The sequence below is a fragment of the Chrysochloris asiatica genome, unplaced genomic scaffold (assembly GCF_000296735.1).
Source record: "Chrysochloris asiatica unplaced genomic scaffold, ChrAsi1.0 scaffold00096, whole genome shotgun sequence".
NCBI classification, from domain to species: domain Eukaryota; kingdom Metazoa; phylum Chordata; class Mammalia; order Afrosoricida; family Chrysochloridae; genus Chrysochloris; species Chrysochloris asiatica.
The window spans coordinates 1,023,686-1,034,184 of record NW_006408614.1 but is presented as its reverse complement, the minus strand read 5'-3'; the positions used below and the strand labels follow the sequence as shown (position 1 = coordinate 1,034,184).

The 10,499-nt window shown below is 41.0% G+C and overlaps 1 protein-coding gene across 1 annotated transcript in view; it reads left to right on the top strand.

Annotated features, from left to right (window-relative positions):
- The window catches only part of DNER (delta/notch-like EGF repeat containing), a 449,127-nt gene that overhangs the window by 428,756 nt on the left and 9,872 nt on the right, over positions 1 to 10,499 (top strand). The window contains exon 11 of the mRNA XM_006866792.1: positions 5,160 to 5,291. Within this exon, the coding sequence (XP_006866854.1) occupies positions 5,160 to 5,291 (132 nt within the window). The remainder of the gene's footprint in view (positions 1 to 5,159; positions 5,292 to 10,499) is intronic.

Sequence of the window (10,499 nt, the reverse complement as noted above, 5' to 3'; positions counted from 1 at the left end):
CAGTGGTTCAAGCTCACCAGCTGCTCCTTGGAAACCCTATACAGGGTTGCTATGGTTCGGAATCGACTCGACAGCACTTCATAACAACAATATATATATACATATGATATAAATTACATACGCACATACACACATATAGAAATACATATTGTTGTTATTATTTTGTTTGGAAACCTTACCCCATCCACCCTACAGCCCTAATCTTGTTCCTTCAGACTACTTTTAGTTTCCAGAATTTGGAGAACACTGAAAAGGAACATACTGTAACTCAGAGAGCCCAGAAGTCTCCAGGGAAGAGTTAGAGAGATGAAAACCCTGCCTTCAGACATATGTAAGCCCCGATGGAGGATGTGTGGAGAAACAATAGCTTCATATTTTGGTATTTTCCAGAAGAAAGGTTTCCGGGATTTTTGTAGGGATAAGTTTTCCTTACACTTGTCTATATTACTGGTCATATTTGTGGATTGCAGGCTAGTTAATTTGTGTGATGCGCATACATTTGAGTTTGTCATATCTTTCCAAATGATCACATTAGGTTTTACATTTTTGGTACAAAAATAACAAAATGGAATCTATTAAAGGGTTGTTGTTGTTGTTAAATGCCATCGAGTCGATTCTGCCCCATAGCGACCCTGTATAGGTTTCCCAAGGAGCAGCTGGTGAACTTGAACCACCGATCTTGCAGTTCAAAGGAGTTTGCAGTGTGACGAATTAGCCCACAGAGCCACACCAGGGGTAAACAGCATCAATTTGGGACTCCTGGTGTGGTATCGTAGGATAAACACTGGTCTGCTAAGCACAAGGTCCGTGGTTCAAACTCACCAGCCACTCCTTGGAAACCGTATGCAGGTTTGGCACTGACTTAACAGTACTTAACAACAACTATAAAGATCATCAATTTGTAACATTACCAATAATGTTCAGTGTAATTTCTTGAATAAGCTAGAGTCTTCCAAGTGCCTCAATAGTTAAAGCACCCAGTTAAAGCCACCAGTTGAGTGCCTGGTATGTTGTCATTGGTTCCATACAGCACAGGTTCTATTAAGCAAAGGACATAGTAACAGCAGTGTGACTTGAATTTTTTTGTTACTTATGTTCCCTAAATTATCCAAGAAAAGGTGTAGAAGTAAGCAGCCCACTTGAATTTGCATAAGCACCGCCAGATGGGATGCCTCCTAGAGGTACTGCCTCTTAGAAAGTAATAGATGAGAAAGGATAACATTTTTTAAAGTTCAGGCTCTGATTTTCAATGTTAGTCAAGTAGAAATCTCATTTTGTATTCGTATTCTCTTCTCAAATGTTATCCAAGCACAAGGATGATTTAAAAGGAACTGATTTTTCACCAACTCAAATGTAAATAAAAGAAAGTTAGTAAATTAAGAAGTCAGCTGACTTGGGCCAGTTAAAGCGTAAAGATTTATGAAGGCAACTGTCAGTAAAGAAAGATGATGCCACAGAGGAAGAACTCCTCTAATAAAATCGCTGGAATGTATTTGGAATGGAAATGGAATGCTGGGGTCTTTAAGAAACGCATATAAAAGCATAATGCTCTCAGTAGGGAGAACTGTGAATGAACCCAAGTTGCTCTCCAGAATTCATAATGCACAATCACCACTCTGCAAAGGACAGGGAGGAAAAAGCATGATTGTTGTAAGGAGACTTGGTGGTCCCATTGTTAAGCTTTCAGATGCTAATGGAAATGTTGGTAATCTGCTTCTATAAAGATTGTTGTTGTTGTTGTTAAGTGCTGTCACATTGGTCCCCACTCATAGTGACCTTGTATAGGATTTCCGAGGCGTCACTGGTGCCTGTGGGGCAGTTACAGTCTGTCATATGGGGTTATTATCAGTCAGAATTGACTCGGTGGCACCTAACAACAATATCATCAGGCAGAGAGCAGCTTTGCTCTTTGGGAGCCTTCTGTTTGGAGAATCCATTAACTGGCTCCATCACTGTTGCTGTTAAACGTTGCCAATTTAGTTCCAACTCATAGCAAACCTGTATAGGGTTTCTCAGGAGTGGCTGGTGAGTTTGAACCACTGACTTTGCCGTTCAAACTGGCCTAGTGGTCCACAGCAGGATGCCACGGCTCTGCCATTAGTCAAGCCATATTCCTACCACCAACATGAGCCTTGGTGAAGGCCTCAAACTGAGAACCACTAGGAGGCTACGGATTCACCTGGAAGTCTGGGTACTTTAGTCTGTAACGCAGGCCATTAGTATAAGGCTGATGGTGTCTGAGAACAGCACACCACTTGGTTCTGCCAAAGCACGTTGGCTGGGTACGTGGCTATGAGCTCATTAGACTGGCATGGAGTCAGTATCATGACCTTGTGTTATTTAGTCTCTGACTTGGCTCTAAGAACACGGATGAGGAAAGCCAGACTGAGATGAAGCTTTCTGCTCCCATAAATATTTACAGCCTCAGAAACCCTGTTCAGGGTCGCTATGGGTCGGAACAGACAATTCTAGGATTCTTGGGCTTCCCTTGAGTATGTCAGCATCCCTTAGAGTTCCTAGAACCACTACATACAGTTGACCTGTCCCTATATTCTTAACTTACTCCCTTGAAGAAGCTCTGAGCCAGAGCAGGTCTGGGTGGACAGGACCGAAGGCTCCGGTATTCCTCCGGGTTTGCAAATTGGAAGGGTTTGGTATTCACTTTGGGGTTCATGGGAGCCAAGTGAGATTTTTTAGTTTCCCCAGGTTGTAGACGTTCTAGTGTGACATGGTAGGGTAAGTACGAGACTGTTAACCACAAGGGCGGTGGTTCAAACCCACCAGCTGCTTCTTGGAAACATAGGGTCACTATGGGAAAGCAGCTCATTTCTGTGGTGACTGTTATAAAGGTTGCCGGACATCTTCTTTCAGAATTTGTAGTGTTGAGATTGTCTGTCTGCACAAGACAGTTCTCGTTTAGTAAATACCTTAATTCAGCTTGTTTACCTAAATGGTGGGGAAGTGGTGCTGATGTATATATTTATCAAGGTCCCTGATTTCATCCTTTTAACATTTCTTAGCACGTTCTGGTTGGTGTCTCTTCCAGTGGTCTGTCCTGTAATGCCATTTGCAGTAGGTTAGTCTGGGCCCTTTTCCACTTAGAGTGATTACCCCATTAATAGAAAGGCAACCTTTGAAATCGGTTCGTAAGAGGCAATCAATTCTCTGTCTTTTCTTTTGACAGAAATGACTATATTTCTTGCAGGAAACAAAATCACTTAGACACTCCTGAATTATCATCAAACTTGTAGGACCTACAAGTTGTAAATGTTACATTTCACAGATTTTGCTCTAAAACTAAAAGTCAGATGCCAGGTGTGGAGAGAGCATGAAACGAAACAGAAGTAAGCTATTTTAGTGGGAGATTTCGCCTCTTCACTGACCTGTATATGACAGATGGTGGAGTAAACCAGTAGCAGATAGAAAAGCACTTCCATGCTAATTAAGTAAGGCCAGCAGTCATGACCTGAGTGGACATTGAAATATTACTGCCTTTTGAAATTGACAGAATATATGATATTCCTCCTTTGTTTTATCCTATGATGATCACAATGCTAGATGTTTCATTTTTTCCAGCCTTTTTCCCATTGATTAAGCAAACAAGGCCATTAAAAAAAAAATTCTTATTCTCATTTTCAAACATTTAAGAGAGAAATCCTCAATCTGAATCATCCTTTCCTACTGGTGGCACTTTGTGTTAGACATTAGGCTGCTAACCACTAGGTTGGTGGTTCAAACCCACTAGTCGTTATTCTCAGGGAGAAAGATGAGGCTATCTGCTCCTGTAAAGATAAACCATCTCAGAATGCTACACAGGATCACTATGCGTGCGAATTGACTCAAAGACCATGCACTCTCTCTGCAGCTTGCCCCTAAATTTAAAACACTGAAGAGAGAACTCACTGAGATGGAAGTGAGCTTCCAACAGACCACCATTTCCCTGGAAAGATGATTTTTCAGTTAACCTAACTCCAGACATCGTGACTGCCTCTCCTTAGCTGAGCCTGTTGCTCTCGGTGGGTGTCTCAGTTCCCTACGAGATGAAGATACAGACATTTGGAAAGTGAAGTAAAATTTCACTGCTGACTCATGCTTACTAGTCTACCAAGTTAGAGGATGAAGATTCATGTCCCTCCAGACATACCTCAGAACAAATATCTGGTGGTTGACTTTGAAAAGCAATCACTGAAAACCTGTGGAGCAGGCTTACTCTAACACACATGGAATCACCATGAGTTGGATTGAGTCAACAATTGTGTTTTTTTTTGTGTGTTTTTTTTTAATATGCTCTAGACAGAACATTCCAGAGTGTATCAAGCTTCAAACATCCATACTTACACACTCAAACACTTAGCTATCAAAACACCAGCTTTATAGAACTTCAGAAAAATAAGTAAGTCAGTTCACAGAACTTGAAATGAAATAGACTTCTAATCAGGAACCAAGTTTGCTTTTCTGATGAACTTTGTTTAGTTCACCCACACATGGGGATCCGTGAAGTAGTTTACTAGATTTCCAGGAAATTATTACTTCACCAACACCATTTTTTCTTTCTTTTGTAGTTTAACGTAAATAAACGACCTCTTGTTTCACATGTTGTGAAGGTTCTGCACTTTATGTTGTTGTGAGGTGTCTTCAAGTAGATTCCAACTCAAAGCGACCCTGTGTGACAAAGTAGAACTGTCCCAGATGCGTTTTCAGGCAACATTGTTGGTATAGTGGTTTAGCCCTCAGCCGCTAAGTGAACGGTCAGTGGTTTGAACCCACCAGCTGCTTCACAGAGGAAAGTTGTGGCTGTCTGGTTCCAAACAGATTGCAGTCTTGAAAACATTTTGGGGCAGTTTGTTCTGTATTACAAGGTCACTATGAGTCAGAATTGACTTGAATGGCTATGAATTGGCTTTCTTTTTTGAAGTTTAACCCTTACAGTCTTTCTTCTACAGAGCTGTTGGTTGAGTTCAAAGCAGATGACTGCTTAACCATGTCAGTCACTGGGACTCCTTTTCTGCACTTTATACAAATAACAGATTGGTGTCCAGATTGCTATCCATTGCTGAGGATCATGACCCAAGCCTCCCATCTTTGTTTTTCTAATGAAATGACGGGTGAGAGAGCCATTGTTGCAGAGCTTTCAAGGGCTGCCTTCTTCATCTCCCTAGGTGACGACTGTGACACTGACATAAATGAATGTGACAGTAGCCCCTGCCATCACGCCGGAACCTGCCTGGACCAACCCAATGGCTACACCTGCCACTGCCCACATGGGTGGCTGGGAACCAATTGTGAAATCCGTAAGTGTTTTGGAGGCTCCCCCATTGTTGTTTATTATTACACTTTCATCCAATGAGAAGAGGAGGTGAACCGTGGGCACCTAGCCCCTTGCCTTATGTTATAGCCGAGGCAGTGAGGTCTCAGGAAGCACCCGGTTGCCCACGTCTCCCAAACCCCCACTCAGTCCTTGTGCTCCTTGCCTTCTGCTGTTCCCACTGCTTCCTGCATCTAACTCCAACCTTTTCACCAGGAAGCTTATTTGCAGATGTCATCCAGAGTTCACTGCCACTAAGACAGTCACAAATGTGCTCAACAGAGGAACATTAACATCGTGTCAAAATACAGTCTTTCTGTTGAAAATCTAAAAATCTATAGCAGGCCAGAATGTACATGCACTTAGCATGAATGTCTTCATGTAGCTCCAGATGCATTTGTTTCATGTCGTGTCTAGAGAATAGTCCAGTGAGGACAATCTGAAGAGAAAAATCTGAAAAATAAATCAACATGTTGAACTGCCTAGAGGTTCATGTTCTGTCAGGATGAAATTTCAGAAGTTTGAAAATGTCATCAAGATTTTACATGTTTAAAAAAAAAAAAAAAAATGTGCCGATGGTAATTGAAGTGGGAATGAAAACTGACCCGGACTTGCTATTTCGGTTGTTTGATAAGCTGTGAAAAATTCAACCTTCAAAGGTTTTTTCCCTTTTCTTTGCTTCATCAGGGCAGGGTGGTCTTTCAGAGCACAAGAAAAGTACACACATCAGTTGGGGTTGGGGTTATGCCTTCCCAGTTGTAGAACCTTCTTTCCATGAAACAGGCTTTGCAGAAGTGTGACCTTCTGGCTTCTCTCAGCACATCCATTACTCTTCCTCAGATAAGGACAGCATATCTGCTGTGGGAGTTTGGGAGAAGACACTAGACACTGTCTGTCTGTCTGTCTGTCTGTCTGTTGGGATGGGATGGCCTGTCTTCTGTGTCTGCTCCCCATGTTCTGAGTATTACCGATGGGGCTTGTCACTAGGGTTCCCCTGATGCCTGTGACTGGAAGGGTGTGTTAGATTCTCAGAGTGTGTGTGTGGGTGAGGAGCTGTCTCCTGCTAGGGAACCACCACCATCACCTTGGTCAGAACCAAAGACACCTTTGTGACTCTTATTGGCTCACTTCTCTGTCTTCTCTCTTGGTTCAGAACTTGGGGAAAGGAAGAAGGTAATTATTTTGAGGTTTCACCTTCAGCCTTCCAAAATGATCCCATACTGCATGCTCTCAAGACCAAATTTCCCTGGAAAAGATAAGTGAAAAATCTTCTCTCATTGAAGTGAGAGCTAGGAGAGAAAAGGATTTCAGTGGTGGAAATGCTAAGGCTATGTTTTGGTGTCGGGTGTCAAGATTAGAAGTCCAGTTTGAGTAGACGTGTTGATCAAAAGTTTGAGTAGATATATTGATTGAAAACATCTATAGAATGTTGGTTTTTTGTGCCTTCTCTATGTGACTACACTTAGTCATGCTGAGCTTCAGTTTACTTCTCCATCCAATGGGAACAGGTGTCATTCTGAAGACTGGTAATACTATGAAATGATAAAATATGTGCCTTGATGCAGTTTATTACGCATATTTATAGCTTATAGAATCTTATTTATGAGGATAAGCTTATAGGAGTACCTGGATATGAGGGCTAGTGAGGGACACAACGATTAAGTTGCCTGCAAGGAGTTTTGAAATAAGAGTCTGTAATTATTATTTTTTAAATCTAAAATTTGCTTCATCCAAGTGATGAATAATATAGGCAAAAGATATACAATGATAGGATAATTTAAAATATCAAAGTTGACTTCAAATTCTAGCTCTACCATATGCTAGCTAATTAGCTATATGTCCTTGTTGTTTTTGTTAAGTGCTTCTCATAGCAATCCTGTATAGGCTTTCCAGGAAGTTGCAGGTGAGTTTAAACTGCTGATGTAGTGGTAAAAACCAACCTTGTGGTCCAGTGCTTTATTCCGTAGTACCACACTAAGTCCCTAGACCAACAAATTTACCTCTCAGGCTCTTCTATTTCTTGTTTGTAAATGGTGAGACAGGAAGACTTCCCATTCAGGTTGCTGAGAGGATTCTATGACCAAACATGTCACCACAGTAAGTATTCAATAAATGTTGGTTGTCTTTTCTTTTGAAATTACCATGATTCTTACACTATGTACCAATCCTGGGGTATAAGAAGGTGAGGACTAACCTTTCACCGTTATCCTCATAGAGCCTACCAGCTGAGTGATCTCACCCACGGAACTTGACCATCCTAGGTTCAGTGAGCCCGTCAGACATGTCAGTCAACACCCAACCTCTCTGCCTAGAGAAGCACTTGCTTCTGGTCATTCCATTTGCACTTCTTTATTAGACCAACTCCACAGCTCACCTGTCAGTTTGTCATACTGTGGTGTCTTGTATGTTTCTGTGTTTCTGGAAGCTCTTCCATGGATATTTTAAATACGAGCAGGTTCACCCATAGTGGACAGGTTTCAGCTGAGCTGCCAGATGAAGACAGACTAGGAAGATGGAGAGACGGACTACTTCCAAATATTTAGTCATGGAAAACCTTATGAATAGCAGTGGAACATTGTCAGAACCATATTATTGAATATTGAAATATGATGAAGAAAAGAACACTAGAATATTGTCAGATATAGGGCCGGAAGTTGAGTCCCTCATGTTGGAAGGCACTCAAAATATGCCTGGGGAAGAGCTTCCCCATCAAAGTAGAGTTGACCATGATGATGCGAATGGAGTAAACACTTTTGGGATCTACATTTGCTGATGGGGCTCAATTCAAAATGAAGAGAAACAGCTGTAAACATCCATTAATAATCGGAACATGGAGTGTACAAGGTATGGATCTAGGAAAATTGGAAATTGTCAGTAATGAAATGGAATGCATAAACTTGAATATCCCAGGCATTAGTGAACTGAATTAGACTGGTACTGACCATTTTGAATCTGACAATCACAAGGTTTACAATGCTGGAATGACAGATTGAAGAGGAATGGTATCACATTCATCATCAAAAAGAACTGTCTTGAAGTACAAAGCTGTCTGTTATAGGATAATATTCATACATCTATAAGAAAGACCAGTTAATACCACTATTATTCAAATTTATGCACCAACCACTAAAGCCAGTGATGATGAAACTGAAGAATTCTACCAACTTCTTCAGTCTGAAATTGATCACACATGCAGTCAAGATGTATTGATAATTACTGGTAATTGGAATGCAAAGGTTGACAACAGAGGAAAACTCAGTAATTGGAAAATATGGCCTTGGTGATAGAAATTATGTTGGAGATTGCATGATAGAATTTTTCAAGATAAATGACTTCTTCATTGCCAATGCATTTTAAAAATAGCATAAAAGATGATTATATACATGGACCTCGCCAGATGCAATACACAGAAATCAAATTGTCTACATCTCTGGAAAAAGATGGTGGGAAAGTTCCGTATCATTACTCAAAACAAGACCAAGAGGGCAAACTGTGGAACAGATCATCAATTGCTTGTATGGAAGTTCAGGCTATGGCTGAAGAAAATTAAAACAAGACCACAAGAACCAAAATATGATCTTGAACATAGCCCGCCTGAATTTAGAGTTCATTTGAAGAACAGATTTGATGCATTAGACATCAAAAGACTGAAGACCAGAAGATTTGTGGGATGACATCAAGAGCATCATGCAGGAAGAAAGCAGAAGGTCATTAAGAAGACAAGAATGAAGAAAAAGACCAAAATGGATGTTAGAAGAAACTCTGAAACTTGCTCTACAGAGTGAGATACTAAAGCAAATGGAAGAAATGAGGAGGGAAGCAACCAACTGGCCTGAAGTAGGGGTGGCTATGCAAATACCCATTTGACATAACTTGGATGGGTAGCTGACCAGAACTCAAGCAGATGAAGATAGAGAAATTTGATTCAGGGACCAAGTGTAAATTGTTACAATTTGATGAACTGAACCTTTGCTTATGGATGTACTTGCTCAAAATTCCAACTGAAAGGGAGTGATCTTCATATCAAGGGATCAAGCTTGCCTCCTCAGTACATTGGGTTGATAGCAACTTAGAAATTGGCTATCAAAAATGGTGGGCTATAAAGGCATGAAATGGCTGGCTTACAAGTTTCCATGAGTGCACTTAGTTTCAGAACAAGGGGGCTGGGTGTAAGGTTGAATCTCCACTGAATAGTTTTCCTCTTCTCCAGATGGGTCTGGTGAAAGGAGATTGGGGAACATGAGGATAGGATTTCATGATTCAATTGTGTGAAATTGTTATCAGAACTAATTGTGTTTGTCACAACTGTACATGTAGAAGATGTGTAACTAAAAAGGGGAATAGTTACTCTTCTATTTTAAGAACAGAGGACCATAGGAGCAGCAAGAGGGAAGAGCATGAGTGGAGTATGGGATCCTAACCAAAAAAGCAGAGACAGTGGCAGAGGTGATGGCACAAAGAGCTATTGCAGCTGAGGACAGAGAAAGCCTGTGTGCCTGCTGGCAAGAGGTTAGCTTGGAAAGTGTGCCCTTTAGACATTAAAATAAGTATGTATTTTCTGTTTTGTATGTATACACCAAAAAAGGGAATACAGTAAACACTGTTAACTGATGGTACATGGAGGAGATTGTAATAATTGCAATAAAATAAAATATGATTTATTGAATGTAAAATGATAATCTGCCCTGTAAATATTCACTCAATTCACAATGAAAATTCTAATATATTGTTGTTGTTAGGTGTCATCAAGTCAGTACCAACTCATAGCGACCCTGTGCACAGCAGAACAAAACACTGCCCGGTCCTGGGCCAATCTCACAATTGTTGCTACTCTTGAGCCCATTGATGCTGCCACTGTGCCAGTACATCTCGTTGAGGGTCTTCCTCTTTTATTCTGACCCTAAACTTTACCAAACATGATATCTTTCTCCAAAGACTGGTCCCTCTTTACATATCCGAAGTATTAGAGACGAAGTCTGGCTATCCTGATTTCCTAGAAGCACTCTGCTGTACTTCTGACAACATAAATCTATTGGTTCTTCTGGTGGCTCATGGCACTTTCAATATTCTCCTCTCACATCACAGCTCAAAAGCATCAGTTCTTCTACGGTCTTCCTTATTCACTGTCCAGCTTTCGCATGCATGTGAGGTTATTGAAAATACCATGGCTTGGACCAGGCACACCTCAGTTCTC